Below are 22,697 nucleotides of genomic sequence, written 5' to 3'. Positions count from 1 at the left end.
AGTAATGAAAGTGGTAAACTCATTATGGCTCAATCATTAATTATGAAGAGCGGTAATCGGTGAAGTCAGAAAACCCAACTAATAATCCCGTCAGTGACTTCATGTTAGTTTTTCCTCTATTTTACCCTTTCCGTCACTCATTCCTCAATTTTGAAGCACCACCGAGATGTGATGTGATGTGATCATCGGCAGAGATTGATCGACCCTTTGTTGGAATTCATGTGCAGACATGGAAGTCGACCCCCTCTCTTCGTGTACTTTATCTTTACTCATCCCTTCTCTGAATGGCGGTCATTAAAACGTTATATCTCCATACTTTCGTGAGAGAGATATCCATTACCTTAGCGTCAAACACACTGGGCCGCTGGGGGACTTACGACGGGTAACTTAGGTGGTTACATTATTACGTTCCCAACGAACACATGTTTCAGACGCTAACGAGTATTACATTCCAACACCCAAATGAAGAATTCAGCATTCGAGTTCTTAGGTAGAACTAATCAACACACAAAACACTATGTTTTTCTTTTTTCCGAATCTTCTAGCTACATAAAAAAATAATAGAAGGAAACCAATACACATAGACATAAAAGCATTAGAAATGCAATCCGATAACTAGCGATAACCTCTTGAAGAAGATAGGGCACATACTAGTGCTGAAAACCAGATCTTCCCTCATCCAATTTGGAGCAATTCTTTCAAAAGTCCCTAGGGTTAGTACATGGTAAAGTAGCTCTGTTGGTTCCTTGTCTGCTTTACTAAGCCATGTTAGACTGAATGAATAACCTGCATTTACCCATATGGTAGATTTAGATCTTAGTTCTTTAGAACACAGAAGTTTCAAGAGAAGTACACCAAAGTTGTAAAAATTGGATTTATATAAGGTCGAATTGCGTAAGTAAAATTGAGATTATGGCAAAAATTCAAAGAGAGTCGCGGTGTAAGAGTACGGCAGAGAGTTTAAGCAGTTTCAAGACCAGCAGAACGAATCTCGTTGATCTTGCGGGATCGGAAAGACAGAAGTTTTCAGGTGCTGCAGGAGAACGTTTGAAAGAAGCAGGGAATATTAACCAATCCCTCTCACAGCTTGGGAACTTGACAAATATTTTAGCCAAAGTTTCCATGGTTTTCGGGATACAATAGCTGCAACATTTAAACTGGTTGGTGCTTGTTGTACAAACCGAATAAAAAATGTGTACTCGGTTGGTGCTTGTTGTACAAACTACAGAACCTGTTGTTGATTGGTTACATTAAGGTAATACCTGTAGTTCTCACCATTTGTGAGGACCAAGATATTGGTCCTCTTAAGAAAAAATGTCATAATTCAAAATAAGACTAAAGTAGGGTTCTGCAATTACCACTTGATTGATGAAACACTGAAAGACATAATCCTTCAGTTTTAGTAACTACGCCGAATTTCATGCCAACTAGAAACTCCACTAGAGTTTGAAACACACAGTTTGGATTCGTCGAGTTTCCTAGAAAATGCGATCAGACAAACATGTTAAAAGAGTTGGTGTTGTTTAGGATGATAGCAATTTGATATTCCTAAATCAAATATATTACCTGAACTGGGGATGTTTCTGGCACAACAGTTTCCCTGAAAAATTACATCTCTAAGGTTTAAATAGATAGTAATAACAAATGAAACTGTGCTAGAACCGATAACCAGATTAGATCTTATTGAATGTACCTTCTGATTGTTTTGATCAATGTTAGTCAATGGAGATCTGCACAAATCTCTTTCGGTTTCTGGTACTTTAGAATGCTCCACCGGAACACTTGCAGATGAAGTAGGTCTTTCTTCATCTATTTGAGCTTCAGCTTGACTAATCCGCCGTTTTCTTCTGGAGTTTAGTTGTGCATTCTCATTACTTCCATCTGCGCTGTTGTAAGAAATCTTTTCTTCTTGAAGTTTACGAAGCCTCTCAACTTCTTCGGTAAGCTCTTTTGCTGCAAAATATTTGAGCCACATTAGACATAGAAGAAGAAATTAGTTAAATGAAAAAAAAAATAGTAGATTTTAGCCTTCTAGAATCCAGCATGTGCTGCATGAAGCATTAGCTTCAAAAGAAATGACAATTACTCAATGGCCCGCTCCACTCCACCGCCTAACCTCGCTCCTTCTCCTAATTATAAATTACTCCGGGTGGACCCAGAATTACAAGCTTGAAAGCAGGCAATCGAATAGTCTATGGTATCAATATTCACCAACTTTATCAACTTGATACTATCGTATCTATATCAAAGCACAAGGTGTAACCATTTTCTATTCTCTCAAGTCCCATCAACATGTGGCGTGGCAAAATGTAAGACCCCGTAACTACAATATACCCTCATCCTATCTATTTCTCCTTTCTTCTCCACAACTAATACATCTCTCTTAGAACGAGTATCTATGTTACCTCCATGTGTAATATAGAAGGCAATATTTTCTCAGACATCTAACTCTTAAAGTTTTCCCACATTCCTCAACTAAGTAAGCTCACATGATATGTTAAATTTAAGGCACAAACAGACGTCATTGCAGATGCTAGTGTAAACTAGAAGAATACTCCCATAAGTAGTAATACTCTTATATATTAATACAACAAAAGAGAACCAACTCATTCATAAAATCAGAATTCAGAAAGGCAAATAGGTTTATTAAAAGCACCTTGTTTGCATAAATACATCACTAACATACTAGAGATCCAACATATTTAATTGCCAAGATTTAGTAAAGTTGGAGATTTACGCCTCAACAGATGTAAGAAAACGTGTGGAAATGGAATTCAGTCCCGAAGGCTTTGACCCCTCAAAAAAAAGTCTTCTCTAGTGCTCTTCATATTGAATGTGTGCATTGTATATATTTTCTTATGGTGACGGCGAGTTGCAATGGCTCGAGTTTCAATTCTTACATTCATAAATCATAAACGACAATACAATTTCGTTCCTCCTAGGCATAGTAACAGCTATATGCCATCATAAACTACATAATATTACATGAAGTGTAATCTAATGTCGTAATTGACAATTGGGTAAAAGAAATTTCGATACTACGCCTACCATATTCACAGTCTTACAGAAAATGCAATAATTTCTTACTCTTTTCAGTCTCTTCATTCAAAAGTTTTTCGTACTGAATCAATATTCCCTCCTTCTCAGATCTACAACCAGATAAAATATGATAAAAATTAGTTAATAATTAGTACTTTAAAATCTTAAGAACCCTAATTAATGGAAAATGAAGATGAAGTAACAACATGCCTAATTGAAGCCACTTCGTCTGTTAAATCATGTATCTTCCCATGAAGCTCATCATTTTCACTTTTCAAATGTTCAATCAACTCTTCCGCAGCTGCAATGATGCATCCAGTACGACATTTAGTGCTAGTGTAATTAAAAAATTCATAACCCTAATAGAAAAGAATATCAAAAGAACGTACTTGAGACGTAATTAATAAATTTCTCTTCTTGATCATGATTGAATCCATCTGACTCTGTATTCTTTCTCGTCTAAACTCAAAAACAAAAATTAGTCAGAAATTAAGCGAAAAAGTAGTAATAGAGTAAATTTGTAAAATACCTTCAATTTAGTGTACTTCTCGTATAGTTTGGAGTAGAGTACTTCCATTTTATATCAGAATTTTTCAGAATGAGCGTATCCGACACGGGAACCCTAAAAATGAAACTGAATAACTGATTAGGGTTTCAAGAGTGAGAGAGATGTTAACCCTAGGGCTAAAAGATGGTCTTGTATCTGTGATTTGTGAAAGTGTTTGAGCCCTAAGCTTAACTAATCAAAAAATAATGTTTTGTTGCAGGTAATAACTGAAAACACCATAAACTATTAATAACATTCTAAATCCAAGATTAGAAATAGGAAAAAATAAAGTTTTCATTACGAAAAAGAATTCATAATTGCTTTAAACTTGGTTTTCTCGAAATTTTTCATTTCTTCTTGCGCAAAACCACCACAAACTATACGCTCGACTGTCTCAATTACTTAATTCATTTTTGCCTTCACTAACAAAATTATGGAGAAACTTCAATATTTATACGATGGCGTTCCTTTATTCTTTATGCAAACTGCAGTCTATAGAGAAAATTGTTTGCTAAATGCAGAAAACATAAGAGACTTCACAAATAAGAGGTCTTACCTAAAAGAATGTGGTGAGCCAATGGCATGAACCCTGCAAAATTTTGAAAACTTTCCTTTCAGTCGATATCAGAGGGGTTTAATGGTTTATGAAAGATGTGTCGAAACCCTTAGCGGGATATCTGATTTAACTTAATAATATAGAATCTTAACAGATTCATCACCAAATACTCAAAATTAATCACAAAATCAGAAATGATAAACCTAAAAGTGAGAAACTTTTAAATTTGCCAACAACCCTTGGTTGGAGTGCAAGGGCGGAGCCAGGATTTGAATCTCTACCGGACTAGCCTAAAATTTCCATAAACCAAATTTCTTCGTATGCTAGATATATGATCGCTAAACAAACGAGTAAAGATCATTGTTGGTGTCAAACTGAAATTTTGCATCAACTCATTATAAATTTTCATTTACCTCTTAAAAAAAATCCATGTAAGAAACACGAATCAAAAACTTCCGATTTGTCATCTAAGAAATCAAAATACCATGAAATTAAAGACTAACTTTTGAAAATTTTAACATCATTTGAAATTGAAGTTTCATGAAAGGAAAAAAATACATTCTGAATATTAAACCATTCATGGAGTAGGTTTTCCACTACTAGTCTGCCCATATACAAATGCAGTTCCTTCAAAACATTATGAGCATATTGTTTTGCTTTTATTTCCAATTAAAATAAATTTCCATCAATGACCGTGAGAGATCCGGAGCAGCCCATAAAAACCCTAATTTATATTTCTTGAGTGTAGCAAAAAAAAACCCAAATTAAAAAAAAAAACGAAAAATATAGAAATAAAATGAGTTCTTTCATCAAGCAATTTCTAGAGTAAAATTGAAGTATTAGAAGCTTTAATAAGAACAAAAAATAATCGGGTATAAACATTACTTACATAGATTAGATAACAGAGCCTTCGATCCCTTGATTAGTTGTTAAAAAAAAAATAGAAGATGAAGAACTCAAGAACCCTAGATTTTACTTCCAGAATAAAAAAAGAACCCTAGATTTTACTTTAACTCTTAAATTCATAGAAGCATTAGAGAGAGATGATGATGATGATGTTAGAGAAAGTGAGAACTGGAAAGGAAAATTTGATAAACATCCGGATTCGTAGTTCTTCTCTCTCTCTATATCAGATTCAGCAGTTGTGTTTGGGACTTTCTCTCACTAGTTCTTCGTTCAAACAAGAAAAGTGAAAAAGATGAAAAAAAAAATAGAGACCCCGGGCTGCTTTTACAAATTAACCCTATCTATATGAGATATTGACGAAACTGCCCCTGGCTGCAGCCAGGGGCAGTCTCCATGTGCCTCCGCCCTTGTTGGAGTGATAAAACTAAAAGTGAGAAACTTCAAAAAAAAAAAAAACTTCTAAGTTTCATTGGGGTCCATGGGTGTTAAACCCTAAATTGAGAACTCAGTTCAGATTGGGGAACTTGTACATTTCCCATGGATGCCAATGAGAACCGGAAATGATAAATAAAACTCAGTTGTCCAAATCGAAACCCTAAAACGAATTTGAAGCCCTACCCCTAATGGAGAAGAGAAAAGCAGAAAAAGAGAGGAAAGAGAACGAACCTGCGAGCTATTCAAGAGAGTGAGAGGGAGTGTTCAAAAAAAACAGAGGGAGAATGAGAGTGAGGGGGGATTTTACTTATACCCATTGTGTCTAATTTCTATTTTTACTTTACCCCCTCAAAATGATGTGTAATAAAGTTCACCCCTTTAACTAATGGTAGATGATTTAGGGAATCCAATTTTGATCGGGGCATAAAGACTTTACTTTACCCCCTGTGTCTAATTTATGTTTTTAGTTTACCCCCTCAAAATGATGTGTAATGGATTTGACTCCTTTAACAAATGGTGGGTGATTTGGGAATCCATTTTCCATCGGGGCGTAAAGACTTTATCAACTGAAGTTAGCCAATTCAGATGGCGAAGGCTACACTTTTTTCACCTAAAAAAATTAACTGCAATTCATCTTCACTACCACCATTTTTTCTCTCTCTCTTTATATCTCCTCACCATCTCCTCTTAGTCTTACTGTCCGCAACGGGAAAGCCCATTCTTCTTTGATCAGAATTGTTGAGGAAGGTTTGCTTGGCTAACCACGAGATACTTTGTGATCGATTGATCACAGGCTAGTTTATGAAGTGGCCATGAAACAACTAGTGGTCAATTTCTACGAAGTAAGCCATGCTCAATTTCGTTGAACTCGATCACGCACACATGCAGTCCTATCCCCTTCATTGAAGACGAAGAGAACTATGTTTAAAGGGATTCGCTCGTTCGTCGGAACAATGAGAATGAGAAAAAGAAAGAGATTTTGTTAAGTAAAGAGGCAAAGATAAGAAAAAATTCAGTTACAAGAGAGAGACGCAAACACACAGTCAAAATCAACTTCTCTGTTATCATACTATAATTTTTTTTCAGAACAATTCCTTAGGAGATGACCCTGATCCTACTAAATTTCTTAGGAGAACGATTTTTTTTTTTTTGTTACAAATGAGAATGGAACTTGGAATTTTTCAATAGTTTGGAGCATCCAACCAATACACTTTTTTTTTTGTTACAAGAACCAGTACACTTGGTAGTAGACAGATTTTAAATTTTGTAAGGGCGCCTCTATAGGCGCCTCCCCGAATTGCTATAGGGGCCTCCGGTAGCTGTTTGACCAGCAGTCAACACCCGACACCTATAGGCGCCCCCCATTCGGGCAGACCAGTCCGAGGCCCACAACTTTGTCTCGGACTGGCCCAGCCCGAAACAAATCGGACTGGAGAGTCCGACAGTCGTCAACTTTCAAAAACTTGTTTCTAATATCAAAAAGCATTTTGATTCATCACCAATCAGTTTAGGTTAAGATCAATCAAAATCCACATTTTTTTTTACACTTTCAAATATAGAGATTTGGTTATTTCTTATTGTTGGTTTGATCTTTTTTATAGATTAATGGATTTATTTTTAAATTTTGTTTTAAATCTTCACATTTTTGAAATTGGACAACATATCTAGGGTTTTTTTCACCAAATTTTCGAAATTGGATGGTCAATCTAGGGTTCAGTTTTGTGTTTAAGATGGTTTTAGATAGAGAGAGGAAGTAGAGAGAGAAAGAAACCAAAGGAGATAGAAAATGGATTATCGTTTTGTGTTTAATCTTTTGTGTTAAATCTTTTTGAAGATGAATGAGTTTTAGTTGGTTGATTTTCAAATTTGGGATTAATTTTCAGATTGAAAGTAGAGAGAGATGACGAGAAAAACAAAGAAGAGGAGGAGAAGAGGGAGGTGCTCGGGAGGCCCCTATAGTCGGTTAGGGAGGCGCCTACAGAGGGGAGGCCCCTACAGTAGTTTTGGGAGGCGCCTATAGACGCATCCATAATCAAAACCCAGACAATTAAAACGAACTGTATAAAATTAACATAACTACAACAGTGAACCCCCTCATCTCCTACTGGTAAGAACTCATGATCATAACTGCTAGTCTGCCACTAAACAACCCGATGACAGACTAATAACACAGGAAAAATGATACTAATTTTGAAGGCAAATTATTGATTGAGCTATTAGGCTTAACCAAAGAGGATCAAAATCAAATTTTTAACCTAACATCAATTGCAAAGTAACCCCAAAAACGAAGCAATTAGATCATATCATAACAAAATAATCTGATCAAAACCCTGATAATTAAAAGAAAAATTAACACAATTACAACAACAAAAAGAAACCTTTTTTCCCTATTTACATGGAACACATAAAATTGAAGAAATTGGGGGTTTCCAAAATATATAGGAAGAAGAAGAAGAAGAAGATGGATTGATGAAAAACACAACAAAGAAAGAAGAAAGAGAGAAATAAACTAACCTGAAAACTAATTTTCATCAAAAACAAGAAAGAAGAACTAACCTGAAAAAATCAGATCTATTAATTAGGTCTCGTTCCTTTTCTTCGTTATTCTCTTTCTCTCTCTAAACCAATGAAAGCCTTTCTCTATCTGATTCCTTCGATTTTCAATTTTCTCTCTCTCTCTCTAGAAAAAAGAGAGGGGGAATGAGAATGGTGGGGGTAATTAAGGTCGGTCGTTGCCCCGTTTGTTGGTTTTGTTCGTCTAGGGCTCTAGGCAACGCAAACAATAAACTTTATCCCTTTTGGGGGGTGGTTCAATGGTAGGGGCCTTCCGAGAGAGACACTTGTAGGTAGGGCTGTTCATCGGTTGGATAACCGAAATTTTCAGGCCATCCAAAGACCGAACCGGAAGTAGCGGTTCGGTTCGGTTCGGTTATCCAACCGAACACTATATGAGCGGGTTGGTTCGGTTGGATAACCGAACCACCTGTTGTAATTTAAAAACCCCTAATTTCCATTTTCTGGCATACACCTGCTGCAATTTTAATACACCAAATTTTCATTTTCCGACATAAACACTCCAAATCAATTTAATTTAACAAGATAAGCTTTGTTCAAGACAGTTCTAAATGAACCTTTAGCAGTGACAGCAAAAGCAAATATGATTAATGGCCACTGTAAAAATTTCATACAATCTATGTTATTTGCTTGGCTACTTGACCTATTCCACCTCCTAATAATAATATTGGGATTGATAATAAGAAAGTCACAAAGTTTATCACACCAATCAAAGTATTACTTCCTCTCATCTTTCTCTATAAACTCACTTTCTCTTCTCTCTTGGACTGTGTTCTTTACCAAGGGTTATGAAGATATTGAAATTTTAGTGTAAAATAAAACAAACCCCACTATATCATTTACTAAAGTTGTACCGAAACTTGTTCACTGTTATATCATTTACTTATAAACCCCACTATGTACAAAAGAATCAAACCCCAGAGAATCATACTTCATACCAAATCATCAATTCAAACAAAAAAAAAACAATAGGAGAAGAAAGCAAACCTTGTTATAGCTTTAGTTGATGTTTTTAGATGAAACCCATGTGAGAATAACCTTGAACTGAATTTAAGTTTGGTGATCCTGAAAATTTTGGTAATCAATTTAAGTGAATAAACTTTTCAATATATTCTTTACTCAATTTTGAGAATAAGCTTGAACTTGAACTGAATTTAAATGAACCCTAGATTTAGTAATCAACTAATCATCATCTAGAGAGAGAGAGTTGTGTTACCTTCTGATTTTGTAGAGAGAGAGAGAGAGAGTTTAATCACCTGAAATAGAAGAAAAAAAACCCTAATAAACACTTAAATGAACCCTAGATTTAGTAATCAACTACAACCAATCATCACCTAAGAACTTCAAAAAAGAAAAAACAAACCCTAAGATTAAACAAACCCTAAGAAAAAACAAACCCTGAGATTAAACAAACCCTAAGAAAAAACAAACCCTAAGAAAAAATTTTGGTTCATTAGTCATTACCTTAGCTAGAGAGAGAGAGAGAATACTAAAGATGGTTGTTTCAAATGGAAGAGATATGGTAGCTTGAGTTCGGTGGTGGATTTCGAGTGCTTGATCGGACGTCCGGCGGTGGATTTCGAGAGATGGTAGTCTGTTTCGAGAGATGATGGTGGAACTTCGAGTGTTTGCCTGTTTGGGAAGAATTTGGGAAGTTAGGTTTTGGGTTGTTTATTTGTTTGGTAACGGGTCGGTTCGGTCTCTCGGTTATCCTGGGGCCTCATCCATACACCGATCCGAAGCCTTCGGTTTTGGGCTTTAAGTAGCCGAGCCAATCCATAATGCTTTTGGATCGGTGCCCGAACCGGCCAAAACCGTTTGGATCGGTTTGGATTGGTCGGTTCGGATACAGAATGTTCACCCCTACTTGTAGGGCCCTCTCGTTCGGCTGACCAGTCGAAGGCCCAAAGCATTGTCGTAGACTGGACCAGTGCGAGAGAAGTTGGACTGTCCAGTTGGATCAATTTTTGGTCAATCCAAGACCTTCCTTAAGGTCTTTGACTGGACCAATGTGTGACCTCCCTTGAGGTGTCGAATTCTTCTAACTCAAAATCTAGAGTTGCCGATCGAATCTTCTAATCTTCTCTTCTTCGTTTGACACCCTAGATTATAGATCTTCAAACTCGGATCTTCAAGTTCTCTCAACAAAGTCTTTGACTCTTTTGTTGTAGAAAGGAGGAGGAGGAGGAGAAACATAGAAGATTCAAGGGGGCGTTGGGGCACGTAAGGGAAAAAGTTCACTCAACCTCGGTGTACTTATAGACGCAGGCCCCTATAATAATTTTTGGAAGTCACCATAGATGCACCCTAGTCACATACATATATGTACTGGGACTAGTAATGATGAAAAACTTTGAACAAAAAAGAAAAGTTTTGATGAAAATTTTATTCCAAATGTGTCGTTATTATTTTGAGAGATAACCTTAAGACTAAAGTCGGCCTCCAAATCATGACAGGAAGTTAGAACCTGAATAGATTTACTTAGTGTAATAGCTACAAAACATGTTTAGGGTGGAAATGTTTAGATGCCTCAAATTTTGTTTTTTCAAATCTTCTTCTTCTCCTCTCTCTCCAAGATTTCTCACTTAGATTTGAATATTGAATGCCCTATAGACTATGTAGACGTTTTCAAATTTCAAACCATCTATGTGGTAGGCACAGATATCAGTTCTGTAATCTCAACCGCTAGAGTTAAATTTGAGAAGTGTAATGTTAGTTAATGAGAATGAGTTTGGAAAGTATAAACTCAACCTTCGAAATAAATTTGAGAGATGTGATCTTAATCATTAAAGATATGTTTGGGAAGTAAAATTTTAACGAGATAAGTTTGTGAGATGTAATGTCAATCCTTTGAGATAAATTTAAGGGGAGGGTATATTCTAAAAAACACCTTCTTCCCTTATTTTATAGATTAGGATAGGATACAACTGAAATAGAATTTAAGTCCTATAGAATGACCTTAAGGATCTTTATATCTGTTATGATTTATCTCCGTGTATTATACTTTTTTTTAGTAATGTTGTAATGACTCTTGCAGTCCATGTAAAACAAAAACACTTATAGAGTGGTATCCTGCTGAATACTCGTACCTTGGGCTTTATTGATAAAAAAACTAGAGTCCAACTAAACCTTTCAAAAATAATGGAAGGTTATGACAACTTGCCCTTATTGATTAAGAAAGAAACCAATGGTGAAAAGGGAAAAAGATTAAACACGTCTAAAAGGAATGGTTGAGTTTAGAGTTATATTAGAATGATGAGTTAAAAACACATCGATGTCTTGAGAAATGAATCATCAACAAATACAAGTAACAATATATAGGGTTTCTATACATAGAATGTGAGTCCTACAAGCTATCGACTCAATCTCAATCAATAAATGCACCAAACCTTCCTATTGTATGTGTTGCCGCAGTGACGCCTCTCTCTCTATGTTTTGTACCTAGCAATCCTGAAAATGTACACCAACAGACCCACCAGAATTTGGATAATGATCACAAATGAGGCTTACCATCATAATCGGCGAAGCTTATACCGATTTTTCAGACCCAGACTGTCAATCTAAAAAAAATGTTAGAAGACCTATATCATCAAGCTTTTTCTCTCTCCAAATCAACATTGTCGTCCATGGTAGGAGGAGATAACGGTGGTATTGCTTCCGCATAAGATGAAGCAGCAGCAGTATCATCTGCAACTTCTAAAACTCTTCTTTGTGTTCCGGTAGATACTTTGATTTTGCCCATCTTCCTTGTTCCAAATGTAGTTTCAGATGATCCAAGGTGATCTCTAGAAGAGTTGGTGCTACTGTTCGAAGATAACAACTTATCCTTTGTGAGAGATTTCTACGCAGAAGCTATCACGGAATTGAACACACCGGACTCCCTCAATCCTTGAATTATATTCTGTCCGAAGGAAGAAAATAAGTTTATGAAATGGAAAATGGATATCGATTCGGGAAATTGTGCCAAAGACCCATTTTCCTATTGGTCTTGGTTTATAAGACGTGCCAATATTTTTTAGGCTTGCAGCTCCCCGTGCAAATTATGTGCAAATCCTATACAATATGTGCAAACTACTCCGTGCAAACCTTACTTTGAGAGCCGATGCCTAAGAAATTGATGGTTTTGACAAAATGGTCCTACAAACTTTTGGCCAATTTTCCCAAATGGGTTTAGGATGCTATGTAACTCCAGTAATTTTAGTACATAAATATCATCAATAATATACAGATATAGATTCGTTGCGGGAGAATTCAATAGAGAAAAATTAAAATCTTTTGTGAAGGAATCATCAAGGATAAGCTTACCATGGGAGCATATATGCGGGTCAAAATGCCCTTTCTGAGAAGCTTCAAGTTCAATGCCTTATCAGACCATACAATGTGCTCACGGTACCTTAAAAAATGAATACAATCTGTAAGCGAATATACAACTTCTGTTTTACACTTTTAATACAAATCAACATTTTACGATTGAAATAAAACTTTAGTAACATTTATTAGAATCTTTTCCAAAGCAATGGTAGCAGTTTGTGTCTAAACTTAAGCCGAAACTTTTGGCCAATTTTCCCAAATGGGTTTAGGATGCTATGTTTACATTAAGAGCTTTGTAACTACTATGTGTACTTTTAGAGATTTATCGACTTGTAGTAAAGTTCAGCATAACTGTAACTTCCAAGTTTATAATGGTAAGTAATGCAAAAAGGAAAGAAAGTTTGGAAGGCTTAAATCAAGTAAGATGATAAATTATGAAGACAATATGTAAGCTAGAATGCTAGATGATACAATTGTTTAGAGCAATGAAAGCCGCCAATATAAATATGTAGCCCAAAATCATACCAGTGTCGCATTTCCTCCTCTGTCGCAGTCGAAGCTATAATGAAAGCCTGCAAAAGAAATATTATTGTTTAGAAAATAAAATATTCAGTATAGCAACCTAGACACCCTTACCCCTAAAGAAGTGTTATTAAATCATATATATATATATATATATATATATATATATATACTCAAAGAATTTTAGAACGGACCCGGACGTGCTATACAAAACGTACAGGCAAATGAAGAAAGAAAGACAGATATCAAGGAAAGCCGGGATGGGCGGACCTCCTAGTCCGACTGCATCTCAGTATTAGAAATCCTAATAACAATAGAAACTAGCTATTAAATCCTAATCCGATACGGATTCGTCAAGAGGGAATGTTCACGAGGCGACCTAACTTGTGGCTTGGCTATCAATGAAGGCCATGACCCTAGCACCATGATTATATGAATCACTAAATACCATAAGCACTTTCTTCTAACAAAAATAACTGATGTGATTCTGCTCATGAATAAAACAAATAAATCTTACAGCTCTGTCAAATTCCAGCATAAAACATCTTTTGACATCCTCCTTTGTAGGCTTGCAGCCACACCGATCACGTCTAGAAGTCAAGTCCGAGAATTTCGTATATGTATAGTGCAGAACCGCAGCCTCGTCGAATTTGATCTCACTGCCAAGATTTTTGTAATTTAGGAATATCCAGATCATGAACAGGCAGCAGATGTACTAATACAGTAATATGTATATACACATAAAAATGGTGAAAAGGATATGCTAAAAATACACAAGTGATATGTATTCCAACATATAAGCATAACAGTCTAAGAGACCAAATGATCTTACTTTGGGGACTTCATATAGTTGTGCCATCTGTGTGCGCCATTAGGGCGGAGATGATCTTGAACTCGAGCAGCTGACTTTCCATTTCCATAAGTAAGAAAGTAGTTTGGATTACCACGTGTTGCTTCTCTATACATGCCAAAGTATGTGTCTTTTGGAAGATGGTCATAATTTTTCTTGAACATAGAAACCTGTTTACCAAACAGAAATGTATAACCGCGAGTCAAGCAAAAAATAGTTCTATAGCAGTTCTCTATTACTGAAAAGAGGACAAGCCACATAACGATATATTACCATTCTCATCAAGCAAGTAGTGGAAGACCCAGCTATGTTTACTAAGACGTGGGTTAGTTTTTAAAGCAGTTGAACTCGAAATCCCTACCAGATTTCTTTTATTTTCCAGGACTTCTTCACCTAGGTGATATTTTAGTTTCTCAGGAAAGGAGTAATTACCATTGGCATTTTTTGAAATATAATTCAATTTACAGTATTAACTGTTACAGACTGGAGGAGCTAAGACTTTTGAGGTACGACTTCAGCCGACCAGGATACCGCCTTAGACCTTACTACAACAAAAGCTTTCTTTTTATTTTAACTTTTATTGTAGTGGGTCATAAGCCTCAAGAACAAAAGGAACAGGCAATCTTAAAGACTTGGACGCTTCTCATATTAATCTGCATCAATTCATCAAATACTTGGAACTTGGAAGGCTCAAGACTACTGTTGCTCTAGGTTTACTAGATCAACTCCATGTTACAAGGGAATTTTCAAACAGTTTCTTCGGTTCGTTAATAAGTGGTGATATAAAGTATAATTAACTTGATTTCAATATGTCATTACATGTTGAAGCCTGAAGGAAGAGGAAGTCTTACAAAAGTTGTTTCTTAACCCAAAAAAGTCTGTGTTCAACTGTTCATTATATAATATATATATATATATATATAGAATATATATATTTATATATACTGAGCTCTAAAACAGCTGATTAACAACTTCAGAAAAAAGCATGTTAAAGAGAAAACCAAGTGAGAAAATTTACTTCACTGAAAGGTTCCCTGATATCACCTCGTTCAACACTACTTTCCTGAAAAGACAAAGAGATCATTAGAATATATACTCTCGCATGAGCTAAAAAGAGAAAAAATATAAAGGGTCAATCATAAATGAAATTCATCGAAGTAACGACAAAAGTCGAGTTGTTTCACTCACATAATTTGGAAAAACAACTGTATCTACATTCCCAGGCACATCTAACAGCAATTGCCTCAAAGAGTACTCCTGGGCACCTGCTGGATGTATTAACTCATCGGTATCGAGATGGATGATCCATTCCATTCCACCTTCCTAAGATTAAAACAAATAGCAAAAAAAGGGTAAAACCATTACGAACAGCTCATAATTGCATCAATTTTATATATAGTAAAATGAGAGAGGAATTTCTTACCCTTGCCATGACAATGGCCATCTCCATGTTAAGAGATTGCTTTACGAACAGCTCATAATTGCATGGTTTGTAAAAGAAGCTCGCCAACCAAGTCTCATTCCAGATCCGGCTAAATGTCCAAAAAGGAATATAGTTAAAAGCCATGCATCTTTGGAATTTCCATGCGCGTTCAGGATATAAAAAACGAGTTCAAAAGAGTCACATGACATACACCTAGTTTTTACTTTTTATCAGTCACCAACCAGTAAATCCATGATGGTCAACCAAGAACAGGCGAGCGGTCAACTTCTCAACCGAAAGTGAAGATGATGAATGCATCGGTATAAACTCTAATTACTAATCGAAAACATGTTAGATGGCTATGCTCCCCTTAAGAACCGAAGAAGATCCCTCGTTAATGGTGTTATCCTTCTTTAAAAAAGCATGAACATAATAAGAATCTTTTATGTTATTAAGAGGCCATCCGATTTTTTCGTCCTACTACGAAATGTCTCTAACAAAATGAGGAAAAAGACTACGTGTTAACCTTCAAAAAGATATTCTACTAGATCCTCTATTCAATATTACAATTCATGCTAGTTGAGTAAGCTTGTAATGAAAGAAATGCTTTCAACTTAACTTATAACATTAAGATATCATTTTAAGTAATAAAGTTAACCAACCTTCTAGCCTGTTGCTCCTCTAGCTCCCTTGTTCTGTATATGACTTTGACTCCCTCGCATAGAGTATTTCACACCCATAAGACCAACAACTAGGATTTAGAAATTTAGAAAACTAACTGAAATGAAAGAATACGTAAGTTAACAGAAACTCGCATGTAATCTCAGCACGAGAACAGGAGCGTTATAATTTACGTACTCACCGAAATGGATTCTAGGATGGTAGAGACTGTCGGAGATGCAGCTTTCCCTTCCACAAAAAGGAAGAAGGTTGTAACTCCAAGATGTTTATGATAAAAAATCCATGGCAAAATCTGTTCTAGGCCAGCTGAAGTGCTTGTGGTAATACAAATCTGGCATATATAAAAACCCGATTAATATGGTCAATGGACAAGTCCATACATACTATTGATTGATCTATACACATTATTCCAAATTCAGTTGCAGCTCAAATGGGCAAAATCAAAACCACATCATAAGGTTGAAAGAAAGCAGCTGGATTAAATCTAAACAGACCAAAGACAAAAGCACTATACTGATTCTAATCATATCGCCAATCCCAAGCAAAATCTGCTTAAAGAACTTCACTGATTCTATTATTAATGGTGGTTCTATGAAGAAAAATGGGTAGAGAAGTTAATAAGGGTAAGACCAAAATCTATTGGATTTGAAAAACGGATGTTGTTGAAAAATCAAAAAGGAAACTTAAAAAGTGAAGAATGAATGTTAAGAAGGTCTAGAGAGAGAGAGAGAGAGAGGTTTTCACTTTTCAGTTATATAAGGTGCCATTACTGTGTTGAATTAAGCTATTAACTCATTTTGGGTTGATTGGGTAAGAGAGACATCAATGTACTCCAAGATATAAGCCCATAGGATTGGGATATTGTCTGTGTTGGCATTTGAGGATTCAAAAGTAAAAAATAATTGACTATTTTGGCACTTAAGATTTCGAATCTAAAAGATAGATTGTAGTTTTGGCATTTTAGGATTCAAAACTAAAAGATAAATGGTTTGTTTTGGCATTTCACAATTCAAAATTAAAAGATAGATTGTCTATTTCGACATTTCACGACTCGAAATGAAAATATATGATTGTTTTGGTATTTCAGAATTCGAAACTAAAAAATAGAATGTCACTACTCGACCCTAAATTCATCTGTTATATTTTGTCCTATTAACACAGAGGGGGTTAAGGAAGTAGGAGGCAAGTAACCAAGGATTCTTGTTTAGGAATTTATGGATTCAAAATACTAGATTTTTTGTCTACTTGATTTCCTACTTGATCGTACGTAATAAACAAAAGAACATACAAAAATATGAAACTACCGTAGTGTCACGCCCTCAAATCTATCTCTCCCCTCTTGTTTTTTTTTTAGGGAAACAGCCTAACATTAACAATAAGAGTTACATTGTTCATACCTCATGACAGGTATAACGAAGTTAAAAACCGAGGACTAAATCGTAACAAAAGTAGCCGTAAAGGGATCAAAATAGCAAAAGCTATTTTTAACCGATCAAACTTGAAGAGGCCAAATTATGTGCTGCCTAGACTGCAAAGTCTGGGGCAGAACGATAAAGTCACGTGCCTTTCACGCTAGGGTTGCAAGGCTGGTGATTTCACCATAGAAACTCAACCTAGTTTTTTTACTTTTTTTGAATTGTCATCCTTGATCACTTAAATGGAAAACCAAACTTCTTACCACTCCGACCAATATTTCTTGGCATAGACAACCTAGAAGTTGTTCAAAATTTCATGCTTCGAAGATCATGAGGAAAGGGTGTTTATTCATTTGTATCTACTCTCCAACTCGATGTAATATTTGATTCACAACACATCCTTTTAAGACCACTCTTTACCGAGGGTCGGCCTTCTTGACTGCTAATAATATTGTATGTATTAGCATTTGAGAGTCTGGTGGCTTAAAATGTGATACTAGGTAACTAGGGTAAGGACGTTTTAGGCATCACACCCCTCTCACCCTTTACAACGAGAACATATATTTATTTTCTTTCTCATTTACACATGCAGCAACAATTACGCCGAGCTTCATGTACGAAATAGGCTGAAATAATATGTGGCTTGCAATCAGACAGTTCTTTTCTTTTCCTTTCACATACATCACAAAGACATAGTATCCGGAACGAGCCTGTGGATCACTGGGTGCAGGTTAGCCATATAATTTGGAACCAATATACTGCTTGATTTCTTGCCATTTAGTCTAACGGTTTGAGATCTACAATTTTATTTTCAGAAGGTCGATTGAGCGCACAGGATTCACACAATTAGAGGTAGCAAAACTGAGACATGTATAGAGATGGTATGGGAAATTCTTTGAGTTTTGAAATTGTTTGGAGCCCATAAAAATGCCCCCACGCGAATAATGTAAGCATCAAACCAGAATGTTTTCGATTTTGATATATAAGTGAAAGAATGATTTCGGTTTTAATATATATAAGTTAAAGAAATATTTCATTCAATTACAAGTACATAAAAAGCAAGGAATGTGAATTAGATAGTATCATTTGTCTGTCTAAGACTAATATTGGCACCAATAAGAGGTTCAATATTACCATCTAAAATAGAAATTAAATCAGGCAATTGAATTCCAGTTTTTAGATCTTGAATTAGTTTGTATGGGTGAAAAAAATACCTTCTTGTTTCTTGCTTCCATATATTACTCGTATCGCTTTTCTTGATATCCTTGACGTTGTCAAGACCTCGCTCTGCTACAATGACGAGAAGCTTCGCTTTCAAACGATTAAGTGCTTTGATCTTATTCGCAAAATGACTTCTTTCATCTGCACATAAGAATATTTGTTATTTACATTTTATAGTTTGGTATATTAAGAGCATGGAATGGACGAAAAGTATGAATTACATAAAGGAATAATTTAAAAGGAAACGAAAAAAGGGAAAAGAAAAAACGTATGTGGTCGAATTAAATTCTTCTACTTTTGAGAGACGGTGTCGAGAAGGGTGAGAGCATCAAGACTCCCAATTCGGAGTCTATCGACAGCCTATTCTAGTCGTTCTATCTTATTTTTGTTGTCTCTCCACTTGGCTCTTTTCCTATTCTTCGTTACCGAAATTTCAAAGATATATGTCTGAGTGTGAGTTTGAGTGTTTGGTGTCTGTGTAGATACATATAATATATGTGCATATATCATATATGAACGTCTTGGTCCAAACCGAAGCCACACAGAGTAAAGAGGGTCAAGTCTTGACATGGTTGCGAGTTTGGGAACTACCCCAAGTTGGTGTTGCGTGAAAGACTCGAAGAAATCCCCCAAAATTCTATTTCTTAACGTGTGCGGAAATTATTCTCTGCGAGCTTGATCTGACTGGGTCACAGTGGCCACTTTTTGCTCATGGAGACCCTATTAGACAGAGCACTTGAATTTGTTCTTTCATCTCTTACAAACCTCCAATCCACTAAATAGTACTTTTTCAAAATTTATCAGCCTTAGAAGCATCTTCTACCAAAAGGTTTTGATAGGTATTTTAAGTATTGGATGTGCTGTAGTCTAAAGTAATTGTTCGCTTGTTTATAAATCAAAAAAAAATTGGGTACAAAGAATACCTGATGACAAGACTCTGATGCCAGTAGGAATATGTCGGACGCTAACTGCAGGTTTAGTTCGGCTAAGTGGTTGATCTTCTCCCTCTGGTGATAATGATGAACACACAATATCTTTTTCGTCTATCTGTACATCTGTAGTTGTTTCAAGGAATAGAGGAATAACGTCCACGGTTGCCAAGCTAATCTGCAAGATTGTAGTGTTAGCAAGAACAGGAATACACTAGAGATTTCTTAAATTCTCGACTTCAAATATTTCGATTCTTAAAAGTTATTGAATGATTCACAATAAGCCAAATGACCCGCCCAATCAATTATTATGAAACAACCTGACACAAAAATTAAACCTATTATAAGGAGACAACTGAAGGTCCGTTAAACAAACTTAAAACCGAAAGAAACGAGAAAAGCAGAAACTAGGGCTAACATGTTTAAGGCTTTAATCTCGGAGGCTGGACAATTGAAGATTACAATCCTAAATTCTGTGTTTATATAATATGTAGCAAATATAAACCACAGAATGTGAAATATAATTTTCTTTACAAGCAAAGCTAATATAATTGAAGATTACAATCCTAAATTCTTAGTACTTACTGAATAGCGTGAGTTCTTCGTTTATATAAAATATGGAGTCCCTATAAACTTAACATCTTTGAAAGGAATTTTTTTCATTTTGAAATTGATAGTCGATCAGTCAAAACGGGTACAAGCAATTTGAAAATGAGAATGCTTTTTCACGATTAATAGAGAGACTATAATTGGGCTCTTGGGTTTGCAGCTAGAGAAAACAAATATTCGGAAAATCAATGGTTAAAGAATGAGGAACTACTACAAACCTCACGGAGAATCGATTCATCATGTGAACTTCTAATCATGCTATGTACACCTCTTTCTCCAGAAAGATAACCAAACGCATATTTAGATTCAAACTCAAGAGTTACCGACTTGAACACACCATTCTCAGAACGATATTTGTCGACTATCCGCCCTTTATAACCTTGCTTTGCACCCCATTTCAGATACATGTTCAAAATCTGTTCTACCCATACCTGTAATAGAAAGTACATTAGAAAGAATAATATCAACAGAGAAAAAAACAAATGGGTAGTTGGATGAACGGAGATAGAGAAACACATTGATCAAAAGTAAATACTAAATATAGGTCTTACGTAAATAAATTTTCTTTTACTCTTAGCGTGTGTCACTCAACGAAATTGACCGTAACAAACCCCAACATAAATATACAGTATTGGTCACAAACAATGTCCGCTTAACTTACAACGACTACCTAGTTCCTGACTCTAAGTAATCTGTCGATCCATCTGATCTGATCAGGATCGCAAGTAGCCCGAGTACACCCTAGGCCAAAACCCCAACTTAGTAGTTTGTTTGAAACTTTAGTTGTCGGAGCTTAATTTGAAGGCTTTGTATTAAATCAAGAAATATTCGCACTTGACCAAAAAGGAGGCCAAAAAGAAATTTAGCCTGAAAAAGGTATACATATTTACGTTTTCAAGACCTTGCTCACACAAAAATAATATCCTAAAAAATCCATAAACTTCAAAATGAAACAAAAGGTATACATATTTACGCATTGCACAGAAAGATGAAACAGAAGAAACTAACATTGTCGATTTTTTCAAATAGCGGGAGATATAATACAAATTATTTATCTGTTATTTGAACATTGACACTTCCTCCCAAGCTCTAATGGTTGTGTGTAGTGCATTTAGCTGTATTTGATATTGGTTGTAAGATCAAACCTAAAGAGAATGAAACACTTACTTTCTGTCTGTTGTTACATGGATCAATTCAAGGGACAGGAGGATAGGTTCACGCCACACACTGACATAGACCTAAGGAAATTCTTTGAAAACTTCCAGATCAGGTAAACTTACTAACAAAGATCTGATATAAACATATTTAAAGAATCTAGTTCGTGCTATAGCTCGGGCTACACTGGTTTTGGTTCCTTCACTGGTGACAGGAAAGAGATGGGTGATATGAACTATAGTGAACAGTTGAACTAAGAGAGGATGTCAGATTGGAGTAACAACAGATGCCCATGTGATTTCTTGCAAGATTTGTTCAATTCAATCTTCTCTGTGAAAAATTAAAGTTGAAAGGCAGCTAAGATTTTCAAACCTCAGAATGAACACCTTCAGATCGAGCTCCTATAATCACACAAGCACCCTCCATATCGTATGGCCCGTTAAGAAGCTTAGTCATCTCATATCGATCCAAGAACTTGCTTACATCTACAGACGCTCTATATGCCTGCTTGAAAAGCCTGTAGTTTATAGCATCTACCTCTGCTAATTGGGTAATCAGTTTAGCTTCTTCAGCCTGCAGATATATTCAAGGAGATTATTATGATATCTCATCCTAAAATTTATCTCAAAAAGAAACAATAAGAGTTGGAATCGGCAAAACTAAGATTATCACAGGCTTGTAAATATCTTAAACCTCCTCACTGGGAATTACACCCTCAAAACTAACAAAGGTTTTTTACACCCAACAACTGACCAAGTTGACTCTTTTTACCCCCAGATTTGTCCAATAGAGAATTACACCCTCAAAACTAACAAAGGTTTTTTTAGTTTACCCCCTCAGTTCTAATTGTTGATTGATTTTATTCCCTTGGAAAGTTGGGCGTACTAAATTGGTTAAGAACACTAAAACAATGTTTGATGTGTAGAAAAAAAAAATGACTACCAAGAATAAATATCGAAAAATGTGATTTTAGTAGTTGTAATACCTTACTTAGTGTTGGGTTTAGTAAGAAAATATAACTCGTACAAACTTATTTTTTCCGCATATTAACAATTTGTGATTTTAATTTTTTTTTACCGCAGGCGTGACCTTACAAATTTGCCAAATATAGTAATGAAAGTGGTAAACTCATTATGGCTCAATCATTAATTATGAAGAGCGGTAATCGGTGAAGTCAGAAAACCCAACTAATAATCCCGTCAGTGACTTCATGTTAGTTTTTCCTCTATTTTACCCTTTCCGTCACTCATTCCTCAATTTTGAAGCACCACCGAGATGTGATGTGATGTGATCATCGGCAGAGATTGATCGACCCCTTGTTGGAATTCATGTGCAGACATGGAAGTCGACCCCCTCTCTTCGTGTACTTTATCTTCACTCATCCCTTCTCTGAATGGCGGTCATTAAAACGTTATATCTCCATACTTTCGTGAGAGAGATATCCATTACCTTAGCGTCAAACACACTGGGCCGCTGGGGGACAGTTAGTTTTGAGGGCCAATTGATCAAAACTGAAAGTGTAAA

General features: G+C 35.8%; 2 protein-coding genes and 1 pseudogene across 10 annotated transcripts; all 3 read right to left on the bottom strand.

Annotated features, from left to right (window-relative positions):
* Nucleotides 1-372: 372 nt before the first annotated feature.
* Nucleotides 373-9,790, bottom strand: LOC147549778 (uncharacterized). Of its 8 annotated transcripts, none has more exons than XM_086669026.1 (12): nucleotides 9,522-9,790; nucleotides 9,274-9,313; nucleotides 9,045-9,122; nucleotides 4,143-4,175; nucleotides 3,569-3,673; nucleotides 3,429-3,498; nucleotides 3,250-3,340; nucleotides 3,088-3,149; nucleotides 1,694-1,953; nucleotides 1,567-1,600; nucleotides 1,359-1,478; nucleotides 373-786 (listed from the first exon to the last, which is right to left on the bottom strand). In XM_086669026.1, the coding sequence occupies exons 5-12, from the start codon at nucleotides 3,614-3,616 to the stop codon at nucleotides 596-598; spliced, it is 876 nt and encodes a 291-aa protein (XP_086525152.1). In that variant the 5' UTR covers nucleotides 3,617-3,673; nucleotides 4,143-4,175; nucleotides 9,045-9,122; nucleotides 9,274-9,313; nucleotides 9,522-9,790; the 3' UTR covers nucleotides 373-595. The 8 variants fall into 8 exon arrangements, with proteins under 8 accessions (XP_086525152.1, XP_086525149.1, XP_086525155.1 ...); XM_086669023.1 differs by having other exon boundaries at nucleotides 3,569-3,661; nucleotides 9,522-9,701; XM_086669029.1 differs by lacking the exons at nucleotides 9,045-9,122; nucleotides 9,274-9,313; nucleotides 9,522-9,790 and adding an exon at nucleotides 5,454-6,373 and having other exon boundaries at nucleotides 4,143-4,380.
* Nucleotides 9,791-11,275: 1,485 nt separating this feature from the next.
* Nucleotides 11,276-16,249, bottom strand: LOC147549777 (glycosyltransferase-like KOBITO 1; annotated as a pseudogene). Its single transcript, XR_015237422.1, has 11 exons — nucleotides 16,229-16,249; nucleotides 16,026-16,175; nucleotides 15,826-15,878; nucleotides 15,164-15,272; nucleotides 14,929-15,063; nucleotides 14,759-14,803; nucleotides 13,723-13,910; nucleotides 13,408-13,549; nucleotides 12,894-12,940; nucleotides 12,363-12,450; nucleotides 11,276-11,958 (listed from the first exon to the last, which is right to left on the bottom strand). The product of XR_015237422.1 is annotated as a glycosyltransferase-like KOBITO 1 (transcript).
* Nucleotides 16,250-18,246: 1,997 nt separating this feature from the next.
* LOC147549776 (peptide chain release factor PrfB3, chloroplastic-like) lies at nucleotides 18,247-21,851 on the bottom strand. The gene is made up of 4 exons (XM_086671145.1): nucleotides 21,546-21,851; nucleotides 20,237-20,449; nucleotides 19,404-19,587; nucleotides 18,247-18,621 (listed from the first exon to the last, which is right to left on the bottom strand). Exons 1-4 carry the CDS (start codon nucleotides 21,627-21,629, stop codon nucleotides 18,332-18,334), a joined length of 771 nt encoding a protein of 256 aa, XP_086527271.1. The 5' UTR covers nucleotides 21,630-21,851; the 3' UTR covers nucleotides 18,247-18,331.
* Nucleotides 21,852-22,697: the final 846 nt, after the last annotated feature.

Source organism: Eschscholzia californica, unplaced genomic scaffold (assembly GCF_041429995.1).
Source record: "Eschscholzia californica isolate CP2 unplaced genomic scaffold, dmEscCali1.0.p SCAF_3, whole genome shotgun sequence".
Classification (NCBI taxonomy): Eukaryota; Viridiplantae; Streptophyta; class Magnoliopsida; order Ranunculales; family Papaveraceae; genus Eschscholzia; species Eschscholzia californica.
This window is presented reverse-complemented; position numbering and strand designations above follow the sequence as displayed.

Coding starts and splice junctions, on each gene's coding strand:
- LOC147549778 (XM_086669026.1), bottom strand. CDS start 3,616: ATGGAAGTACTCTACTCCAAACTATACGAGAAGTACACTAAATTGAAG. Junction 3,499..3,568: donor AGAAGTACACTAAATTGAAG/GTATTTTACAAA, acceptor TTTTGAGTTTAG/ACGAGAAAGAATACAGAGTC. Junction 787..1,358: donor AGTGTTTCATCAATCAAGTG/GTAATTGCAGAA, acceptor GGGTAAATGCAG/GTTATTCATTCAGTCTAACA.
- LOC147549776 (XM_086671145.1), bottom strand. CDS start 21,629: ATGACTAAGCTTCTTAACGGGCCATACGATATGGAGGGTGCTTGTGTG. Junction 19,588..20,236: donor ATGAATCGATTCTCCGTGAG/GTTTGTAGTAGT, acceptor ACAATCTTGCAG/ATTAGCTTGGCAACCGTGGA. Junction 18,622..19,403: donor CATCAGAGTCTTGTCATCAG/GTATTCTTTGTA, acceptor TCTTATGTGCAG/ATGAAAGAAGTCATTTTGCG.